The sequence below is a fragment of the Scyliorhinus torazame genome, chromosome 7 (assembly GCF_047496885.1).
Source record: "Scyliorhinus torazame isolate Kashiwa2021f chromosome 7, sScyTor2.1, whole genome shotgun sequence".
In the NCBI taxonomy this organism is placed as follows: domain Eukaryota; kingdom Metazoa; phylum Chordata; class Chondrichthyes; order Carcharhiniformes; family Scyliorhinidae; genus Scyliorhinus; species Scyliorhinus torazame.
This window is the reverse complement of record NC_092713.1, coordinates 117,358,062-117,381,649: the sequence shown is the minus strand read 5'-3', so window position 1 is coordinate 117,381,649 and position 23,588 is coordinate 117,358,062. Positions and strand designations below refer to the sequence as shown.

The 23,588-nt window shown below is 52.3% G+C and overlaps 1 protein-coding gene across 4 annotated transcripts in view; it reads right to left on the bottom strand.

The window, feature by feature from the left end:
• Positions 1–23,588, bottom strand: part of acot11a (acyl-CoA thioesterase 11a) — a 180,501-nt gene that overhangs the window by 34,783 nt on the left and 122,130 nt on the right. For 3 of the 4 annotated variants that reach the window (XM_072511357.1, XM_072511355.1, XM_072511356.1), the window contains 3 exons: positions 11,386–11,530; positions 9,090–9,145; positions 2,981–3,047 (listed from right to left, as the gene is read on the bottom strand). In XM_072511357.1, the coding sequence (XP_072367458.1) occupies positions 2,981–3,047; positions 9,090–9,145; positions 11,386–11,530 (268 nt within the window). The remainder of the gene's footprint in view (positions 1–2,980; positions 3,048–9,089; positions 9,146–11,385; positions 11,531–23,588) is intronic. The other variant, XM_072511358.1, reaches the window with a different exon arrangement.

Here is a 23,588-nt window from a genome sequence, read left to right as displayed (position 1 = left end):
CTCTTTGTGTAAAGAACCTACCTCTGACCTCTGTCCTATATCTATTACCCCTCAGTTTAAAGCTATGTCCCCTCGTGCCAGCCATTTCCATCCGCGGGAGAAGGCACTATTCTCACTGTCCACCCTATCTAACCCCCTGATCATTTTGTATGCCTCTATCAAGTCTCCTCTTACTTCTTCTCTCCAACGAAAACAACCTCAAGTCCATCAGCCTTTCCTCATAAGATTTTCCCTCCATATCAGGCAATATCCTGGTAAATCTCCTCTGCACCCGCTCCAAAGCCTCCATGTCCTTCCTATAATGCGGTGACCAGAACTGTACGCAATACTCCAAATGCGGCCGTACCAGAGTTTTGTACAGCTGCAACATGACCTCCTGACTCCGGAACTCAATCCCTCTACCAATAAAGGCCAACACTCCATAGGCCTTCTTCACAACCCTATCAACCTGGGTGGCAACTTTCAGGGATCTATGTACATGGACACCTAGATCCCTCTGCTCATCCACACTTCCAAGAACTTTACCATTAGCCAAATATTCCGCATTCCTGTTATTCCTTCCAAAGTGAATCACCTCACACTTCTCTACATTAAACTCCATTTGCCACCTCTCAGCCCAGCTCTGCAGCTTATCTGTGACCCTCTGTAACCTGCTACATCCTTCCTCACTGTCGACAACACCACCGACTTTAGTGTCGTCTGCAAATTTACTCACCCACCCTTCTGCGCCTTCCTCTAGGTCATTGATAAAAATGACAAACAGCAACGGCCCCAGAACAGATCCTTGTGGTACGCCACTTGTAACAGAACTCCATTCTGAACATTTCCCATCAACCACCACCCTCTGTCTTCTTTCAGCTAGCCAATTTCTGATCCATATCTCTAAATCACCCTCAATCCCCAGCCTCCGTATTTTCTGCAATAGCCTACCGTGGGGAACCTTATCAAACGCTTTACTGAAATCCATATACACCACATCAACTGCTCTACCCTCGTCTACCTGTTCAGTCACCTTCTCAAAGAACTCAATAAGGTTTGTGAGGCATGACCTACCCTTTACAAAGCCATGCTGACTATCCCTGATCATATTATTCCTATCTAGATGATTATAAATCTTGTCTCTTATAATCCCCTCCAAGACTTTACCCACTACAGACGTGAGGCTCACCGGTCTATAGTTGCCGGGGTTGTCTCTGCTCCCCTTTTTGAACAACGGGACCACATTTGCTATCCTCCAGTCCTCTGGCACTATTCCTGTAGCCAATGATGACATAAAAATCAAAGCCAAAGGTCCAGCAATCTCTTCCCTGGCCTCCCAGAGAATCCTAGGATAAATCCCATCAGGCCCCGGGGACTTATCTATTTTCAGCCTGTCCAGAATTGCCAACACCTCTTCCCTACGTACCTCAATGCCATCTATTCTAATAGCCTGGGTCTCAGCATTCTCCTCCACAACATTATCTTTTTCCTGAGTGAATACTGACGAAGAATATTCATTTAGTATCTCGCCTATCTCTTCAGACTCCACCCACAACTTCCCATCGCTGTCCTTGACTGGTCCTACTCTTACCCTAGTCATTCGCTTATTCCTGACATACCTATAGAAAGCTTTTGGGTTTTCCTTGATCCTACCTGTCAAATACTTCTCATGTCCCCTCCTTGCTCGTCTTAGATCTCTCTTTAGATCCTTCCTCGCTACCTTGTAACTATCCATCGACCCAACTGAAACTTCACACCTCATCTTCACATAGGCCTCCTTCTTCCTCTTAACAAGAGATTCCACTTCTTTGGTAAACCACGGTTCCCTCGCTCTAAGCCTTCCTCCCTGCCTGACCGGTACGTACTTATCAAGAACACGCAGTAGCTGATCCTTGAACAAGCTCCACTTATCCAGTGTGCCCAACACTTGCAGCCTACTTCTCCACCTTATCCCCCCCAAGTCACGTCTAATGGCATCATAATTGCCCTTCCCCCAGCTATAACTCTTGCCCTGCGGTGTATACTTATCCCTTTCCATCACTAGCGTAAACGTCACCAAATTGTGTCACTGTCCCCAAAGTGCTCTCCTACCTCCAAATCCAACACCTGGCCAGGTTCATTACCCAAAACCAAATCCAACGTGGCCTCGCCTCTTGTTGGCCTGTCAACATATTGTGTCAGGAAACCCTCCTGCACACACTGTACAAAAAACGACCCATCTAATGTACTCGAACTATATCTTTTCCAGTCAATATTTGGAAAGTTAAAGTCTCCCATAATAACTACCCTGTTACTTTCGCTCTTATCCAGGATCATCCTCGCCATCCTTTCCTCTACATCCCTAGAACTATTTGGAGGCCTATAGAAAACTCCCAACAGGGTGACCTCTCCTTTCCTGTTTCTAACCTCAGCCCATACTACCTTGGAAGATGAGTCCCCATCTAGCATCGTTGGTTTCAGTATTCCTCAGATACTGAGAAGTAATACTAACAAAACATCAATGTTATGAGTTATAAAAACAGGACTGCAACATGAAGCTGGCGTGAGGCCTGTCTGACTCCAGTTGACTTTGGTAATACTTGGTGGGAGGGCCAAGGTCAGTATTGGGAGTGTTTCATGGACCAACATAACAAAGGGGAAAATTAGGCAAATTCTGACCACCACACAAGGCTCAAGGTTCATTCTGGCACCAATTTGGCAGCTAGAACTGACAAAAATCTGAAAAGTGTTCCATGCATGACCAAAATAATTAATTCTACTTTGTGATTTTCGCCTAGTTATGGACTCTTGTGAATACGCATGTTGAATCACTAATACCAAGAATAGTCAACAAAATGGTTGTTCCTACCAAACTATTAATCAGTAAAATAAGAAGCAGTCAGAGATTACGGCTGTCAAAGGAAGGCGCATGGGCATAAAGCAACAGACAAAAAGACAACTGACTTAATGACAACAAATGATCATACACAAGTCATCTATCTGTATCAAAAAGGCAAATTACCTGATTGCTGGGGTCCCAGGGGACAGATAGTGGTACTTCAGTTTGTTTACATGAAATGATGTATTTTCTGAAAGAAAATCAATAGGATTTTCAAATTCCGTGAAAGGATTTGCGAAATAGGGTTCATTTGTCCAGTTCAAAGAATGAATGACCGCCAGGAATTTACAGAACACGACCCTTACCTAATGTTCCATGATCCTAATTAGGTTTTACAGAACTCCGTTATATTTGGATCTCAGTTTGTCCATGGAACTTGGAACAAGTAGGCCTGCTTTCAGACCTTAAGTGTCAGACTTGGCTCCAGGGTATTGCACTTGCCCCCTGCATCAGAAGGTTCAACCCCACCTCCAGTGACTTAGCTCATAAACCTAGGCTGGTACTGCAGTGCAGTACTGGGCATTTGAAGATGCCACCTTTCAGATGACATGTTAAACTGAGGTGCCATCTGACCTGTCAGATAGATATAAACGGATCACTATTTGAAGCAAAACAGGGGAGCTCCCCACAGCCTTGCCCAAACACAGATGATCTGGTTTTAGCTGATAATGTATGCAGGGCTGACGTCCGGTGGTGGCCATGGAGAAGTAGGTCGCACATTTGATAGCTCCCACCTGTAACGGACTTTTGGACCATTTCCCCCATTTTTTTTCTGGATTTTATGGGATAAATCAGTGAAGAGTGAGACAGTAAGGAGAAATCCCCTTCCGGTGTATGGAGAATTGGACCAGAAGTGACCGTGTGAGACGACAAAGCCCTATAAGGGAGATGCAAGCAGAGCTGGTAACACGGGACAGCATGGCGGGGTAGCAGGGCCGGGGGGAGACGACACAGTGGTCAACAGAACAGCTGGTGAATTTTTAAAAATAAATTTAGAGCACCAATTCATTTTTTCCAATCAAGGGGCAATTTAGCGTAGCCAATCCACCTAGCCTGCACATGTTTGGGTTGTGGGGGCAAAACACACGCAAACACGGGGAGAATGTGCAAACTCCACATGGACAGTGACCCAAAGCCGGAATCGAACCTGGGACCTCGGCGCCGTGAGGCAGCAATGCTAACCACTGTGCCACCGTGCTGCCCCCGGTGAAGTTCTTTGAGCATTGCTTCGCCAAGCCGAAGATGGACACGCTGGACCCAATTAAGGCTTCGATTGATCAAGTGGTTCAAAATCAGGAAACTCACAGGAGAGCAATCCAGAAGGTGGAACAAATGTTGTCCGAGCACGAGGAGTACATAACTGTGCTGGAAAGCAAGCTGGGGATGATGAACGACCGCCAGAAAAGAATGCAAGAGAAGGTGGAGGACCTGGAGAATCGGTCCAGGAGGCAGGAACTCAGAATTGTTGGCCTCTCAGAAGACAGTGAGGGATCGGATGCGAGGGCCTATGTGACGGACATGTTGGAGAAGTTGATGGGGGCTGGGGCGTTCCCTCGGCCCTTGGAATTGGACAGAGCGCACAGAGCCCTCGCGAGGAAGCCCAGAGCGAACGAACCGCCGAGGGCCATGGTGGTACGTTTTCACCATTTCATGGACAAGGAGCATGTTTTGTGGTGGGCCAAGGAAGAATGGAGCAGTAAGTGGGAGAACTGTGAGTTGCGCATCTATCAGGACCTGGGAGCGGATTTGGCGGGCTGGGTTCAATCGGGGAAAAAAGACCCTCTTTAAGAAGGGGGTGGAGTTCGGGATGCTGTACCCAGCCCGTCTGTGGGTCACACATGAGGAACGGGACTTCTACTTTGAAACGCCAGGCGAAGTAAGGACCTTTAGGAGCTTTATGTGAAATAATGGGCTGGGTGGATGGTTAAAGGTTGCTTTGTCTTGCAGGGACCTGGTTAAAGGGAGGGATGGGCTTTGAATTTGGTTCTGCTTTTTGGGTAACTATTTTTCTAAAGTGACTGTTTCTTCACTGTTTTTTCTGATGTTTGTTTATTGGGGAATGTGATGCTTTTAAAATATTTATTCTTGTGGGGGAGAGGGGAGAGAACAATAGGGAGCACATTACTTGGTGCCAGGGGTGGGAGCTACCAAGTCAGCATGGGTTAGCTGACTCTCGGAAGCGCAGTGGGGGATGAGCATGTGTTAAGCTGGAGCTTGACTTGGGGGATTGGGTTTCTAGTGTTGTTGCTAGGGGGGGGAGCAGCTTTGCTGACAGGGGAGGAACTGTTACTAGGGGACAAATGGGAGGTCGGGAATGGCGACTGCCCGAGTGGGGACTCGAGCAAGCAGAGGGTGCGAGCTCGAGGCGGGCCCAAAAAGGGTGTTGACTAGTCGGCAGGGGGGGGGGATTTAAAAATGGCACCCCGATCTCCGAGGCCACAGCATTTGCCTTCTTCACTGCCGACTGAACCTGCATGTTAACCTTAAGAGAATCTTGAGCAAGACTCCCTTGCTGGGTAGATCCCAGGAGTAGAGTTGCCGGCTTTCACCGGTCAAAATAGACTTGCTAAAGATCTAGGGAAATACCTTTGACTGAGAGGGCAAAGGATATCTCTGCCTTTGTGATGCCACAAGGACTTTATCAATTCAAAGTTTTGCCATTCGGGATGAAGCAGCTTTTCAGGGGCTTATGGAAAGTGTGATTCCAGGATTGAGTCAATGTGTCATATACATTAATAAGTTTGTGGTGTTCAGCCAGAGTTGGGAAGAGCATCTATACTACCTAAGGAGACCGTTTACCTGCTTAGAAGAATCCAATTTTGTGACGAGTCTAGTGAAAAGTGAATATTCTCCGGCCCAAATTTCATATCTAGGACACATAGTGGGACATGGTCACATGGCTGCATAGGATGCAAAAATACGGGCCATTTGGGATTTCCCTGAATCCACCAGCAGAATAGAGATTTTAAGATTTCATGAGCGGATTTTACTGGAAGTTCACGTCAAACTTAGCAGTGCAGTAGCTCCCCTCACAGAGCGCATAAAGAAGAACAAGTGCTTTAACTGGATAGAGGACTGCCAAATGGTGTTCAACCATTTAAAAACCATGTCGTCTGCAAACCCAGTGTTATCAGCACCCAATTATGACAAGCAGTTTAAACTGGCTGTGGATGCTAGTGACATAGTTGTGGGAGCTGTATTATTGCAAGACGAACTTGGCCTCGAGAAGCTGATGAGATATTTCTTAAGGAAATTAAATTGTCACCAACAGAAGTGATGAGGAAGTGCTGGCGTTGGACTGGTGTGGGCACAATAAGAAGTCTAACAACACCAAGTTAAAGTCCAACAGGTCTTGATGAAGGAGCTGCGCTCCGAAAGCTAGTGATTCCAAACAAACCTGTTGGACTTTAACCTGGTGTTGTAAGATTTCTTACTGTGCCAACAGAAGTATTTGACCATTGAGAATGAGACTTTAAGCCTGGTACTGGGTTACAACATTTCAAGATATATGTTTCCAGCAACCCAGCAGTGGCAATCATATATATGGACTGCATTCCGTTGAAATTTTGAGATCGGAACGCCCATTTAGTCCGATGGAGTTTGCTATTGCAATCATTTAACTAAAAATCATCATTGTAGATGTTTTACCCGGAGTACTAAAGAGACTTTTGGAAACAGTGGGTGTAAATTTGCTGGGGTATAATCTATGTTGATGCATCTTCTTAAATTTTGTAATTTTTAATAAGATATAGCTAATAAGAAAAGGTTTGAGAAATGAAATATCTTTCAAATTAAGAAATTTCATTTTTTTTAAAAAGGGGGAAGGAAACATGTCATGGATTTGCAGCGTAACACAGCAAAACAAATTTGACACGACATGATATGATGCGATCTTCCCAACATTAGGTAGGAATCTGCGTAGCGACAACAGTAGTTAGCATTCGAAAGGCATGATGAGATGAGATTCTCCCAGTAATGAGATTAGCCCTATTAGTAGAAATAGTGGGCAGAATTCTCTGATAATGGGGCTAGGTCCCCGACGCCCGCAAGAAAATGCGCGCGAATCACTCTGGACTTTCCAAGAGAAAGTCCAGAGTGATTCTCCGTTTGGCAGAGGGCTAAGCAGGGCCCCAGAGTGCTCCTCGCAGCTCGGGCTGCCGATACGGGGCCCTGAACTTGTGATCGGGGCGGCAGCAGCTGCCCCGCGCCAACATGGCGTACCCACACCATGGACTGGCCCCGAAAATATTGGCTCCCCCCCATATCGCGCACGCCCGTCGATCGGTGGCCCGCGATCGCGAGCCTGGTCGTCAATGAGGCCCCCCCCCACCAGGGCGGCTGCGGACTGAGTCTACAGCCGCCACTCCGAGCTCCCGCCAGGTGGAACCATGAATGAACTACGCTGGTGGGAATTCGGCCAGCTGCCAGCAGAGAATCGGCGTGGGGGCCTCTTTCAATGGCCCCCGACCGGCGCCGCATCGACAGCGCGCGCGCGATTGGTGGCGATTCTCCAGTCCCCGGTGAATCGCGAGAGCAGCATCGGACCCGATCGCGGGTCTGACGCCCATTTTCTGCCCCCGCGCCGAGCGCGATTGCGGCTTGGAGAATCCCAGCCTGTTTACCTGGACAACACATGTTAATTTCTAGAGTCAAGGAATTCGAGAGAGGCAGACAGTCAAATACACTGGAAGAAATACACATGGGCCAGTTTACGTCTAACATCTAACATTCTGAGAGGCCAGTCCACAACTCACATCCAGGAAGCTAGGCCCGCATCCAAATCTTAGAGACAGAAACCGTTATAAAGGTAGTTTAAATATCATCGCTGGACCAGGAAAAGATATTTCCCAGACTTGATCATCAGCTGTGCATTGTGGATTTGACTTATAGATTTATTTAATTTGGATGTTGTTTAGGGAAAGGGGAAGTCTTAAGGAGTTCAGGGATTGTAGATATATTTTGGAACAAGAGTTCATTCTACATAAACTGTGTGTGTGTTTAGTGGTTCATATACTTAATTGTCTAAGAGTACTGTCATCCTGTTTGTGTGTATTTTGCTTTAATTTAATAAATGGTCTTTAATAATTGTTATATGATGACTGGGCTGGTTATTCTCACTGGGTTTCACGTGACTCCTCATGTCATTCCAAAAACAAATTATCCACCCTCACAGACCGGTGTCTCAAGTTGGAATACCCGTGCAGATATCATCAGTGTGGTTCATGACCCTGTAAACAGGACGTTACCAGGAGGCAAATGGCACCTCCACACTGAAGCTATAAGAACCTGCGCCGAGCATGACAATATTTCTGTTTTAACATGCGTTTTGTTGCATTTACATGAAATGAAATGAAATGAAAATCGCTTATTGTCACAAGTAGGCTTCAAATGAAGTTACTGTGAAAAGCCCCTCGTCGCCACATTCCGGCGCCTGTTCGGGAAGGCTGGTACGGGAATTGAACCGTGCTGTTGGCCTGCCTTGGTCTGCTTTCAAAGCCAGCGATTTAGCCCCGTGCTAAACAGCCCCAGATCTTGATCTCTCTGTGTCTCTCTCTCTCTAGTTATCGCTCTCTCTGTGTCTCGCTCTCTCTGTGTCTCGCTCTATAAAGGCGGGAGGGGGATTTGGGGGGGGGGGTTACCTGTTTCCAGCAGATTTACTCTTCACTAAACTTACATATAACCTGATCAAATCTTCTACAGCAGGATGCACATGTGGCCCAAGAGGCAAAACATTGACACAGCCAGTGGACCTTTACTTACTAGACAACAGCAACAAATTGCACTTATATAGCGCCTTTAATGTAGGAAACCCTCCCAGGGCACTTTGAGAATTCAATGTTTATGTATGGTATGCACTGAGCTGCATCAGTGGGAATTCCCCTGCATTCTGTTTTTAGTACAGAACATGTGATGTGGCTGCTATGATCAGTGAAAAGTGAAATGAAAGAGCATGTTAGCAGCTGGCCAAGTTTATTTGCATCACAGGCATCATTGCTCGTCTGTCATTTAATAAAGTGTACAATGGTGCTTTCTGTTTGTTTGGCGACACAGCGTTACATGAAGCCGATGGTAATTTTCCAGAGTGTTCACAGAGCGGGTCACAGTGTAAAGTTCTATCCTGCTGCAATGCTCAAATAAATAATGTGTGAGATTTGCTGTGGTGTCCAGCTCTGCTGCTCTGCAAAAGCACTCACTGAATCATCAAAGGGCTAGAGTGTATAAGTTTACTGACCTGTCAAGTCGTATTTTCTTTCGTGCACTTGCTTCTCGGTACCTTCTTTCTCCATCCTACTAGGGAAAACATGGTTACAAAAATAGTCGACTGACAGTAGAATACCCTTGTGCTGACTTTAGTCTCTTTTGCACTGCACCCCCTCCCCATCCAGCTCCCTTACCCCCATTGGCCATCACGCTGTCAGGCTTCATGCTTTGCAATTCCCCTCCTAAATCCCTCCAACTCTTTTCCCTTTCCCCCATTCATACAGTCCTTAAAACCACCTCTTTGCCCAAATTTTTGATTACCCCGTCTAATATCTCCTTTGGCTTGGCATCCAATTTTTGATCGCGCCTCCATGAAGCACTCTATTCTATGTCAAAGACACCATGTAAGTGCAGGCAATAGCAGTTGCTGTCCTCCTAAACACTGTCTGAAACAATCACACTGAACCATGATAAGCAGGACTCTGAACCAGTGCTTGTAGTTATTATTACTGGTTATGTAGAATATCGAGCTCTGAAGGACACCATTTGGCCCAACAGTTCTGCAGGGTTGCCCATGTGATTTGCAACAATAGCTGTATACCAACTGGAGGGTCGTAGGACTTGATCAGTAGAGGTCAACGTATGTATCCTTACTCACATTATACCACTAAAATAAAAGCAAAATACTGCAGTTGCTGGAAGTCGGAAATAAAAACAGACAATGCTGGAAAAACTCAGCAGGTCTGACAGCATCTGTGCAGAGAGAAAAATTGAGTTAACGTTTCGAGTCCACGTGTCTCTGATAGACATCCGGATTCAAAATGTTAACTCCATTTTTCTCTCCACGAGTCAGAATACAGGAGGGAGATTGAGAACCTAGTGGAGTGGTGCAGCAACACCAATCTCTCCCTCAATGCCAGCAAAACTAAAGAGCTGGTCATTGACTTCAGGAAGCAAAGTACTGTACACACCCCTGTCAGCATCAACGGGGCCGAGGTGGAGATGGTTAGCCGTTTCGACGCTAACATAAGCGTCGATGCTACCACCAAGAAAGCACAACAGCGTCTAAACTTCCTCAGGAAACTAAGGAAATTTGGCATGTCCACATTAACCCTTAACCAACTTTTACAGATGCACCACAGAAAGCATCCTATCGGGCTGCATCACAGCCTGGTATGGCAACTGCTCGGCCCAGGACCGCAAGAAACTTCAGAGAGTCGAGAACACCGCCCAGTCCATCACACGAACCTGCCTCCCATCCATTGACTCCATCTACACCTCCCGCTGCCTGGGGAAAGTGGGCAGCATAATCAAAGATCCCTCCCACCCGGCTTACTCACTCTTCCAACTTCTTCCATCGGGCAGGAGATACAGAAGTCTGAGAACACGCACAAACAGACTCAAAGACAGCTTCTTCCCCACTGTCACCAGACTCCTAAAGGACCCTCTTATGGACTGACCTCATTAACACTACACCCTGTATGATTCATCCGATGCCGATGCTTATGTAGTTACATTGTATACCTTGTGTTGCCCTATTATGTATTTTCTTCTATTCCCTTTTCTTCCTATGTACTTAATGATCTGTTGAGCTGCTCGCAGAAAAATACTTTTCACTGTACCTCGGTACACGTGACAATAAACAAATCCAATCCAATCCAATCCAATCCACAGGTGTTGCCAGACCCGTTGGGTATTTCCAGCATTTTGTAATTTTATCCTTGATTATACCGCCTTTTAAAAACATGGTTCATTCTCAGATGTGGTTGTCACAGGCGAGGCTGCCACTTATTGCCCATCTCTAATTGCTGTCGGTTGTCACTTCTGAGGGCAGCTGCGAATCAGCCAGGATACATATAGACCATACTGGGTAAGGACAGCAGATTTCCTTCCCGAAAGCACATTAGTAAAAAGGCGGATCTTTAAAATAATCCCACAGCTTCATGGCCATATTTACCAACACCAGCTTTTACGTTCCAGATTTTTCTGAAATGGAATTCAAATTTTCAATCTGCCCTGGTGGGATTTGAATTCACAGCTTCTGTATTATTAGTTCAGTAACATAAGCACTGCACTACCATAGCCTGCAGTAAATTACTACAGACTAGTAACAACTTCCCCAGGCGAAGCATAATTAAAAACTTAAATCCAGTCAGCTCAATTTGCCTCTGCCTGATGTGAGACTGAGTCAATTACATGTCTCCCAAAACATTGCTTGGCTTTGAGGGCGGAGACAGAAAGTTTCATTACCCATCTACATGCATGAAAGTTAGCAAACCGAGTACAGCTTGCCTTCCTAATGCAAGCATAGATTGCACCACACTTACCCCTGGTTCTGGCTTAATGCAGGGCAACGTGCTCAGCTCCCCATCTTTGCCCAGCATAACGAAAGTCAGAAAGGCACTGTTGATATGTGTCTTCCGATCCCAGACTTCCTGATGGTAGGCTTCTGCACAGACACCAACTTCAAAGCTAAAAAACACCCCAGAGATTTAGAATGTATCTTAAGAAAAGGATCTTCACTAACATGATTATAATTTAAAAATAAAACACATGCGTTTTTACTTACAAATAACCATGATAATTTAATTATATACCTCTTGCCCCTCACCTTGAACTTCTGACCCCTCGTAAATGACCCTTCAACTGAGGGGAACAGCTGCTCCCCATCCACCCTGTCCATGCTCCTCCCAATCTTGTACACCTCGATCAGGTCGTGCCTCAGTCTTCTCTGCTCCAGCGAAAACAACCCAAACCTATCCAACCTCTCTTCATAACTTAAATGTTCCATCCTAGGCAACATCCTGGTGAATGTCCTCTGCACCCCCTCCAGTGCAATCACATCCTTCCTATAACGTGGCGACCAGAATTGCACACAGTACTCCAGCTGTGGCCTCACCAAAGGTCTATACTGCTCCAACATGACCTCCCTGCTTTTGTAATCTATGCCTCGATTGATCAAGGCAAGTGTCCCATATGCCTTTTTCACCACCCTATTAACCTGCCCTCCCACCTTCAGAGATCTATTTACAAACACGTCAAAGTCCCTTTGTTCCTCGGAAGTTCCCAGCGTCAGGCCTAACGCAATGCTGTGTCCAGAAACGATTACAAGTTTGAAGTGTAACACTTTGTATAAAATAAAACATTTGCTGATAAATCCCACAAATATGCTTTATCCTTCTTTCCACACAATGTTATGCTTAAGGAGCTGATGAACGCAGCAATTAAACTTTATAATAGGCGCAGCCTTGATCAGAGTTACTCTGTTGAGAATACAAGGCAAACTCACATACAACTGTGTTATGGTACATCTTATCAGCTCTGTCCTTGAACAAAGATTTTTTTCCCCCTTTCCTGATAAGTTTTGATTATTGTGAAAGCAATGGAAAGACTGAATCAAAACCAGGATTTAATCACGTGGTAAAACTTTGCAGCAAAAACATTCTCTGGCCATCAGTTTCCAGGTCTCTTTGCATTGAAACCAATCATAACATCCAGTTGCTCTTATGCTGAATTTACTGAGAGCACAGCAATTTAGAGGGCAGCCCATGCAGCAAGATAGTCTAACCTCTCTTAATACTCACTATGATAACTGGCTGTTTCACATCAACTACAGCAAGGTAAAGTTACACCAATGTTTGTCCAGGCATAAAAAGAAAATGCATTCTGAATCAAAACAATCCAGCTTTTACAACAGCAATAAAAACAACTTGTACTTATATAGCTCCCTTAATGTAGTTTAAGGTCCCAAACTGAGAAAATGTCATATTTCTCGGTGCATGCAGGTGATGTCCAGCTCAACCTCAATCCCCCTCATTCGACCCCTCCACTATTTCTAATTTGTCACACAGCTTGTCCAATATTCAGTACTAGATGAGCAGAAATTTCTTCCAACTGAACCCTGGGAAGACCATACCCTGGGTAAGAGAGGCTGAGATCTTGTATGTTGGGAAATGTGAGTTGGGTCATCATTGATCAAATCGTAAAAAAGTAAATTTCAGCAGAAATTTCAGCACCATCAAACAGTAGGGTTCGCGCGCCCCGGACCACCCACTCCCCTCAGTGCCCCCAGCGCCTGATAAAGTCCCCCCTGCCCACAGATTGGCCCTCCCCCGACTGTGGCGGCACTGGACTGAGTCCGCAGCCGCCACTCCGAGTTCCCGACAGGATGGGACCATGAAGAGACCCACGCCGTCGGGAACTCGGCCAGTCGGGGGCGGAACATCGGGAGCCGGGCATCAGACAATGTCCTAAGGCCGTCGATATGTTGCTCAGTATACTCCATGCCACTTTGGAGGGGCGGAGCATCGTGAAAGCGGCACCGCTCCCGATTTGGTTGGGAGCTGTGATTCTCCGGCCGATCGCCGGACGCAATTTCGGCGACCACAGAATCCAGCCCGTGGCTTCCTTCTTCTTATCAAAATGTATTCCTTTGCACTTATCTTTGTTGAAGTTCATTTGCCAATTACACCCCCAATTTTGCATGGTCATTAATGCCTTCCATATTCAATCGCAGTATTAACTGCGGGCGCCATTCTCCCATGCCGCGCCGTACCGGAGAATCGATGTTTGCCTCATTTTTCCGCGCGACGCCGGTCTGACGCCGTCTCGCCATTCTCCCAACCGGTGAGTCGTGCTGGCTGACGAAGCGGAAGAGGGAGTTAAGTAGGCGGGCCCATCCCGGCAAACCAGGAAGTAGCGTCCGCAAGGGGAGGGGGAGGGGGGAGGAGGGAGGGGTAGAGGGGAGGGGTGGAGGGGGGGTGGAGGGTGGATTGGGGGTGGAGGGGGGATTGGGGGGAGGGGGGGAGTGGGGGAGGAGGGGGGAGGGAGTGGGAGAGTGGGGGGGGGGACGGCGGCCTGGGACGGGCGACAACAAGGCCAACGAGGATGGGTTGTGTGAGGGAGTGCACGGAAGGAGGAAATGGGGTTGGAAATGACGGTGGCGGTGTTGTGGTCCTGGGAAGGGGAACGGAGGACGGAGCGGGGCAAATGATCCCACCACCCTGCCGGGTTGGGGGGGGGGGGGCAACAACAGTTGGCCACGGGACGGAGAACCCCCGATGGAGTGCGGCGGCAGGAGGGTGGCGAAGACATCGTACCAAACAGGCACCATGGTGAAGGGGTCTGTCTGCTGGCCGAGCGATGCGGAGGCACGGGTTGAGCGGTGCGGGAAACGGATACCGTGGCGGGTGGGACGGTGCGTGTCTGATTGAACAGTGTGCAGGCTGCCTGGGCACCCATTCACCCAAAGGGCCCTGGCTGCCGCTTGTCAAAGCGCCCTACTAACAACCGCCCTTGCCTCTCCCACCCATACCAACCCCTCCCCCCCCTTCAAGTTGATGATGTTTTTGCAGCAGCCACCGATGTTCGCCGCCATGGCGGCAGCGGCAGCAATGCAGATGGCAAACCGTCGCGTGCGAGGAGGGAGGCTCATGGAGGGTGCGGCAGAGGGAGTGGCAGCGGAGGGCACCGTGCCAGGCGCTGCTGCTATGCTGCTACAGGCCACCATACCCGACCAGTCCACGAGGAGGCGGAGGGTGCGGACCACCCCCACGTCGCCAGCCGGGAACAGGGGGACGACACAGATCCTGAAGCGTCACCTGGGGACGAGGACGATCAGGTGGTCGTTCCAAGGCGGCGGAGGCGTGCCATGCGTGCCCTAGTGTACCGGGCCCGCATCTCGTACGAGGACATGACGGAGATGGCATGCAGGAGCAGACTCCGGATGAGCCGTGGGACGGTTGCACATATATGCAACCTGCTGGCACAGCTCGAGCCACGTGGAACAGGGTGAGGTCATGCCCTCCCAGTGAGGGTGAAGATAACTGTGGCCCTGAATTTTTTTGCGACCGGCTCCTTCCAGTCACCGAGCAGGGACCTGTGCAGGATCAGTCAGGCGTCGGTGCACAGGTGCATCCGGGCAGTAACCAATGGCCTCTATGCAGTCGCGGGACGGTTCATCGACGACCTGGAGGACCGCGCTCACCAGGCTGCCAGGGCATCGCAATTCATCAAGATGGCCGGCGTTCTGATGGTACAGGGCGTTGTGGATGGTGTTCATGTCAACCTGCGTGCACCACCGCGGGACAGGGACGTCTTCATGAACAGGAAGGGGGCATACTTGATTAACGTACAGGTGGTGTGCGACCAGGGGATGAGGATTATGCACGTTTGTGCTCAGTATTCGGGAAGCTTGCATGACGCCTTTATTTTGGCACAGTCGTTCATCCCCGGGTCATCCACCCCGGATGAGGGGCTGGTTGCTGGGCGACAGGGGTTATCCGTTGCGGCAGTGGCTAATGACGCCCATACGGAGGCCACAGACCAACGTGGAGGGCCGGTACAATGAGGCGCACGCAGCAACCAGGGGTATCGTGGAGAGGTGCTTCGGCCTCCTGAAAATGAGGTTCAGGTGCCTGGACCGATCAGGGGGCGCTCTGCAGTACGACCCCGACAGGGTCGGACGGATCGTCGTCGCCTATTGCGTGCTGCACGACATCGCCCAACAGAGGGCGATGTGATGGAGGAGGAGGACGCACGTGAGGCCAAAGAGGCCGCCGACGCTGATCATGAGGAGGAGGAGGAGGGTGTGGTGGGGGAAGGGGGGGGGGGGGCGGGAGGGCGGCGGGGCATAGACACCATCAGGGCACGGGACACGGCCGAGAGGCTGCACGACAGAACCGATTGGGGCAGCGGGCACGCGATGCGCTGATCAGCGCACGGTTCGTTCACTAGGGGGACGGCATCGTTGGTCAGGGCACTGGCACCGTTGACCGCGCGCGTTGGCACCACGCAGCACCCCCCTCACACACGTCCCGCACCAACGCCCAACCCCACCAGACACGGCACCACCATCACGCCGCACTGCACCTGTGGCACCCCGTCACTGTCGGTAGACTGATACCTCCGTAAGCGGGTGTGAACACTGCCATGCTGGATGATGACAACCCGCTCTGCGATGAGCTGTAAGCCACAAATCGCTACTGACCGTCTGACCCATGGCCATTTCTGAACACCGCCACCACGGTGTCCCCTCTATGCGTCAGGGACACTCCATCACATGTCCATGTAGGGCCACGGGCGTTGTCGCATGGAGGACAAGGCGTGTTTGGTGTCGGGGTGGGGTCCACTCCTGGCCTCACCCTTTGCGAAGATCCTCGGCCAGAACTGTCAGTGGGCAACCGCCACTTCCCCCCCCCTAACTCCCCCACACCGCCACCCTCCCTTCCCGCCCCTAACCCGCCACCCCCGCTTCCCCCCCATAACCCCCCCACCCCATCCCCAGAAAAAGGGCAGACGCATGGAGGTTTGGAGTTGCAACATTTATTGTGACAATGCAACACACGTGCCCGAGCCCCTATAACTAATCTGTGCCCTGCACCCGTGCCAACTTACTACGTGCCTAACTTTTTTGCCTTACGGGCCCTACCACTATGTCTAGGTGTTCCCCCAGACGGTACAGCAGGAGTGGATGCAGACTGCTGAGAGTCCTGCCCTTCGACTTGGCTTCCCGTCGGCGCGCGCTTCCTGGGGCGGCCCGGCCGGATAGGCCAGGCTGCTCGGCGGGCGTGCAGGATGGCGTGGTGACACCCTCCTCTGCCCGCTGCCCACTAGATAGACCAGGGACATGACAGGGGGAGTGCGAGTGCCCCGGTTCCTCCCTTGCTGAGGCTACAGGGACAGGCACTGGGACCTCCTCCTCCCCCGGGGAGCCAATTGGCCCCCGGGCCTCTCTAAGGGCCGGCGGTGCGCGGGGAGGCATGCCCCGTTGCACCACCGACACCTGGCGCTGCTAGTCCTGGAGGCCAGCGGTGGTATCGACCAGGGTCTGAATGTTGCCGGCTATGGAGCTGAGGGAGTGCGACATCCCTGTCAGGGACAGTGATACCTCCCGCTGGGTTTGGGCGACGCCGTCCATCACATGGGCAAGGCCGCCGATGCTCTCAGCGATGTCCTGCTGAGACCGGGCCAGAGCACGGTGGTAATGTCCATGTGGCTCTGGAGCATGGCTGCCTGTGAGGCCCTGTCATGGGCCACAGATGACGCGTGCGCACTAAGCCCCACGCCCTGAAGAACCTGACCCATTGCCGAAGCCGTTTCCCCCATTGCCTCCATCGCGGACGCCACCAGTGCGGTGTCGGCCTGGGTTGCAGCCATGACCGGCACCATTCCCTGCTCCTGGACGCGGATGGACTCCTCCTGCAGTTGCCGGAAGTCAGCCGTCATCCCGTCGTCTGGTCCCTGGGGTGCCAATTGCATTGGGTCTGTGGGTGGGCCTGGGATGGCCAGGAAAGCGGGAGCCGGCTGGACAGCAGCTGGGTGCTGGGCCTGGCCTGCCCTCCGACCGTCCAGGCCCTCGGATTCTTCTACCTCCACCTGCTGTACCGGTTTGACTGTGTGGTGCTCACCAGAATGTGTAGCAGATGCCTCGCCACTAACTTGCCCAACCGACGTGAGTGTATCTGTGGTGTTGGGGGGGGGGGGGGGGGGGGGGGGTGACAGCAGTGCCGCGGCCGCTAGGTCTTCGTCTGTCCCCAGCTCTGTCTGCTGTGTGGAGCCTTAGCCCGCTGGGTTTCCACCACGGCTGGTGCGAGGTTCCCTGTCCCCGTGCCTCGAGTGCCGCAACGTCCTCTATGCGTCACTGTCCGGACTAGCTGTCCCCTCCCCGTCCGTCAATCTTTCATATGAGTAGTTATCGTCCGTCCTGACGTCTCTGTCTGTCCTCTGTGTGTCAGGCCTCGGTGTGCCAGCCTCAGAGGATGGCTCTCCTGCCCGTTGTCGTCCCCGTCTGTCCGGTTGGACATTGCGGCCGGAAGAGGTTGGTGCTGCATGTCGGCCTGGTGAACGGTCGGTCCCACGGTGGTGCTCGTGTGGCCCTGGATAACATATTAAGGCAGGTCTCGTTAGTCTTGCGTCGTCGTTTGTTAGGGGTTGAGGGGGTGCGTAGTGAGGGCGTTGACTGTGGGGTGGTGCAGTGTCAGGCGGTGGGGTGTGAGGGTGTGGACTGTGGGGTGGTGCAGTGTCAGGCGGTGGGGTGTGCGGGTGTGGACTGTGGGGTGGTGCAGTGTCAGGCGGTGAGGGCGTGGACTGTGGGGTGGTGCAGTGTCAGGCGGTGGGGTGGTGAGGGCGTGGACTGTGGGGTGGTGCAGTGTCAGGCGGTGGGGTGTGCGGGGGGGACTGTGGGGTGGTGCAGTGTCAGGTGGCGGGGTGTGAGGGCGTTGACTGTGGGGTGGTGCAGTGTCAGGCGGTGGGGTGTGAGGGTGTGTACTGTGGGGTGGTGCAGTGTCAGGCGGTGGGGTGGCGAGGGTGTGGACTGTGGGGTGGTGCAGTGTCAGGCGGTGGGGTGTGAGGGTGTGGACTGTGGGGTGGTGCAGTGTCAGGCGGTGGGGTGGTGAGGGCGTGGACTGTGGGGTGGTGCAGTGTCAGGCGGTGGGGTGTGAGGATGGGGACTGTGGGGTGGTGCAGTGTCAGGCGGTGGGGTGTGAGGGTGTGACTGTGGGGTGGTGCAGTGTCAGGCGGTGAGGGCGTGGACTGTGGGGTGGTGCAGTGTCAGGCGGTGGGATGGTGAGGGCGTGGACTGTGGGGTGGTGCAGTGTCAGGTGGCGGGGTGTGAGGGCGTTGACTGTGGGGTGGTGCAGTGTCAGGCGGTGGGGTGTGAGGGTGTGTACTGTGGGGTGGTGCAGTGTCAGGCGGTGGGGTGGCGAGGGTGTGGACTGTGGGGTGGTGCAGTGTCAGGCGGTGGGGTGTGAGGGTGTGGACTGTGGGGTGGTGCAGTGTCAGGCGGTGGGGTGTGAGGGTGTGGACTGTGGGGTGGGTGCAGTGTCAGGCGGTGGGGTGTGAGGGTGTGGACTGTGGGGTGGTGCAGTGTCAGGCGGTGGGGTGTGAGGATGGGGACTGTGGGGTGGTGCAGTGTCAGGCGGTGGGGTGGTGAGGGCGTGGACTGTGGGGTGGTGCAGTGTCAGGTGGCGGGGTGTGAGGGCGTTGACTGTGGGGTGGTGCAGTGTCAGGCGGTGGGGTGTGAGGGTGTGTACTGTGGGGTGGTGCAGTGTCAGGCGGTGGGGTGGCGAGGGTGTGGACTGTGGGGTGGTGCAGTGTCGGGCGGTGGGGTGTGAGGGTGTGGACTGTGGGGTGGTGCAGTGTCAGGCGGTGAGGGCGTGGACTGTGGGGTGGTGCAGTGTCAGGCGGTGGGGTGGTGAGGGCGTGGACTGTGGGGTGGTGCAGTGTCAGGTGGCGGGGTGTGAGGGCGTTGACTGTGGGGTGGTGCAGTGTCAGGCGGTGGGGTGTGAGGGTGTGTACTGTGGGGTGGTGCAGTGTCAGGCGGTGGGGTGGCGAGGGTGTGGACTGTGGGGTGGTGCAGTGTCAGGCGGTGGGGTGTGAGGGTGTGGACTGTGGGGTGGTGCAGTGTCAGGCGGTGGGGTGTGAGGGTGTGGACTGTGGGGTGGGTGCAGTGTCAGGCGGTGGGGTGTGAGGGTGTGGACTGTGGGGTGGTGCAGTGTCAGGTGGCGGGGTGTGAGGGCGTTGACTGTGGGGTGGTGCAGTGTCAGGCAGTGGGGTGTGAGGGTGTGTACTGTGGGGTGGTGCAGTGTCAGGCGGTGGGGTGGCGAGGGTGTGGACTGTGGGGTGGTGCAGTGTCAGGCGGTGGGGTGTGCGGGTGTGGACTGTGGGGTGGTGCAGTGTCGGGCGGTGGGGTGTGAGGGGGTGGACTGTGGGGTGGTGCAGTGTCAGGCGGTGGGGTGTGCGGGTGTGGACTGTGGGGTGGTGCAGTGTCGGGCGGTGGGGTGTGAGGGTGAGGACTGTGGGGGTGGTGCAGTGTCAGGCGGTGAGGGCGTGGACTGTGGGGTGGTGCAGTGTCAGGCGGTGGGGTGGTGAGGGCGTGGACTGTGGGGTGGTGCAGTATCAGGCGGTGGGGTGGTGAGGATGGGGACTGTGGGGTGATGCAGTGTCAGGCGGTGGGGTGTGAGGGTGAGGACTGTGGGGTGGTGCAGTGTCAGGCGGTGGGGTGGTGAGGATGGGGACTGTGGGGTGGTGCAGTGTCAGGCGGTGGGGTGTGAGGGTGAGGACTGTGGGGTGGTGCAGTGTCAGGCGGTGGGGTGGTGAGGATGGGGACTGTGGGGTGGTGCAGTGTCAGGCGGTGGGGTGGTGAGGATGGGGACTGTGGGGTGGTGCAGTGTCAGGCGGTGAGGGCGTGGACTGTGGGGTGGTGCAGTGTCAGGCGGTGGGGTGTGAGGGTGTAGACTGTGGGGTGGTGCAGTGTCAGTCGGTGGGGTGGTGAGGATGGGGACTGTGGGGTGGTGCAGTGTCAGGCGGTGGGGTGGTGAGGATGGGGACTGTGGGGTGGTGCAGTGTCAGGCGGTGGGGTGTGAGGGCGTGGACTGTGGGGTGGTGCAGTGTCAGGCGGTGAGGGTGAGGGGGTGTGGACTGTGGGGTGGTGCAGTGTCAGGTGGCGGGGTGTGAGGGTGTAGACTGTGGGGTGGTGCAGTGTCAGGCGGTGGGGTGTGAGGGTGTGGACTGTGGGGTGGTGCAGTGTCAGGCGGTGGGGTGTGAGGGTGTGGACTGTGGGGTGGTGCAGTGTCAGGCGGTGGGGTGTGAGGGTGTGGACTGTGGGGTGGTGCAGTGTCAGGCGGTGGGGTGTGAGGGTGTGGACTGTGGGGTGGTGCAGTGTCAGGCGGTGGGGTGTGAGGGTGTGGACTGTGGGGTGGTGCAGTGTCAGGCGGTGGGGTGTGAGGGGGTGGACTGTGGGGTGGTGCAGTGTCAGGCGGTGGGGTGTGAGGGGGTGGACTGTGGGGTGGTGCAGTGTCAGGCGGTGAGGGTGAGGGGGGGGGGACGACAGAGATGGGATGAGGGACTGCATGCATACAGTGGATTCTCACTTGGAGATTCGCCTCCAACCTGGCACGGCGCTCCCTCCCGGCTGGCGGCTGCCCCGGCAAGGTCCAGTGCCCTCTGCTCGTATGGGGTCAGGGAGTGCAGCTGGGGAGATCCACCTCCGGTTCTTGCACGCTCCCGGAAATTATGCGCTGTCTTGCGTCTTGCCCTTGGGGGGGGGGGGGGGGGAGTGGAACACATGGCAAGACGCACATTTGCAGGAGGCACGTATGAACGCAACTTTATCACACGCAGGGGACACTCCGACCCACGCATGGCACCTGCCCACGGGGGCGGGTCCACATGTGTCCCGGGTACGATCATCCCCCCCCCCGTCCCCGGCGCCCCACCCCCTAGCGTGTGCTATGGGGGGGGGATTGCCCGGGGCGCGGCTCAGGAAACTTACCCTCGCTGCCCTCATGAGGTCGTGCAGCTTCGTCCTGCACTGTTCCCCCATGCGGGGGATGTGCCCCACAGCGCTGACTGCGGCCCTCACCTCTCGCCATCCACGCCTCACGGTACTGCTTGACTGCCGTTGTCCTCGTTGGGGGTAGATGATGGCCCTGCGCTCCTCCACTGCATCCAACAGTGACTCCAGGTCACTGTCCCTGAAGGGGGGTGCGGCACAACGGGGCTCCTCCATGTCGTCCACTGGTGTTTCTGTGCGCCCTGCGCACTTCCTTATACGTGGCGCGGAGTCATTGTGGCGTCGCGTGGGACGGCGCCGCTCTAGCGCTCTGCACACCGCGTTCCTCACGGCCCCGCTGCTGGCCCCCTCTCAGGCAGTGAATTGGCCGTGGCGTAGGCCCGTTCGCGCCATCGTGGAACGCAACGGCATTCACGAAGGCACGGGCACTTGGTCTCCATATCGGAGAATCGCCCCCCATATTCTCCAATTTGCCGTCATTTTCAAATTGTTCTGATAATTCAAAATCCAAACTGTTTATGTGGATGGAAAATAACAGTGGTCCCAGCACCGTTACATTTTTAAAATAAATTTAAAGTACCAAATTATTTTTTTTCCCCAATCAAGGGGCAATTTAACGGGTCTGCACTTCCCTGACTGCTGCACACTAATTTTATGGTAGGTAACAACATTTAAGAGACATCTGGATGGATACATTAGGCACTGCACATCTTTGGGTTGTTGGGGTGAGACTCACCCAGACACGGGGAGAATGTGCAAACACCAAACGGACAGTGACCCGGGGCCTGTTGCAATGTTTCAGTGAAGTCCAACGCAAACAGGAGAACGGCACCTCATCTTCTGATTAGGCATTTTACAGGTTTCTGGACTTAACAATGAGTGCGACAACTTCAAAACTCTGTCCACCATTTTGATATATCTTCTTTCCCAAACCCCACGCCCCACAGAGCCAGTCTGTAATTTGTTCGTACTTTTGGTTTCAGAGAGTGCTGACCCTAGTTCTGCCTTTAACACATTCTGATAACGGACCTTATTACCACTATTAACACCTTCTTTAGTCTTTAACATTGTCATTATCACTTTCTTTGTCTTGTGTCCATGAGATCTTTGTCAAATCTCTCCTGAGTTCCAACCTATCCCAGACTTTCCAGTTTGCACCACCCCCTTTCTTCACCAGAAGAAAATCCATCACATTTCTACCTCTCTTCAACTCTCAAGAAGTCATATGGGCTCGAAACATTAACCCTGTTTCTGTCTCCACAGATGCTGCCAGACCGGCTGAGATTTTCCAGCATTTTCTGTTTTCATTTTAGACTTCCAGCATCCAGAGTATTGTGTTTTTATTAATATGGAACTCAGTTGTACTCTGATCACTTTTTTGCCGATTTTTTACCATGTGATTACTAATTAATCCTGCCTAATTACACAATACTAAGTCGAAAATAGCTTTATCCTTTATTAGTTCCACAAAGTATTGCTCAAGTAAACTGTTGCAATAGCAATCTTCCAGACTACACTTAACAAGTTGATTTGTCCAATCAATAAAGATTAAAGGCCCTCAGGATTAATGAACTGCTTTTGTTACAGGCTCCAATGGTTTTATGCTTAGTGTGTTGACAAGTGGTAAAACTATCGTTATGGGGCCTATAAACTACCCCATCAGTGTTTTCGGAGCTTTGTTATTCCTAATCTCTACTCAAACTGATTCTGCTCTTCTGAACCAAGATCCCTTCTCACTACTCTCCTTGTGTCAACCTTTACCGGCAGGGCTGCTCTTTTCCCTTTTCCATTCGGTCAGTCTTTTTGAAATACCCTGAGCATTTATTTCTCTTCTTGATCATCTTGCACCCATGTCTCTGTAATGACAATTAGGCTGACCATTTATCTTTACGCATGCCATTAGTTCATCTATCTTATTATAAATGCTTTGCACATTCAGATAAAGGGCCTTTATTTTATTTTTACTGCTATGCTTTGCATGTACCTTATTCACTGATACACCATCACCACTCAACCCTTTGTCCCTTTCTGTCGTACACATGTTGTCTTTATCCAAATCATCACACGGCTCTGCTGCCTCGATACTTCTCTTCAGATTTGAATTTCCCTTTAGCCGACCCCTCCGCCCCTTTTGTAATGAAAGGACTTGCCAGGACACTGAGCCTATCCCAGTGGAACAGCTGCCCCTTTCCCCTGCACTGTTGTCAGTGCCCCATGAATTGAAGCACCCTTCTTCCC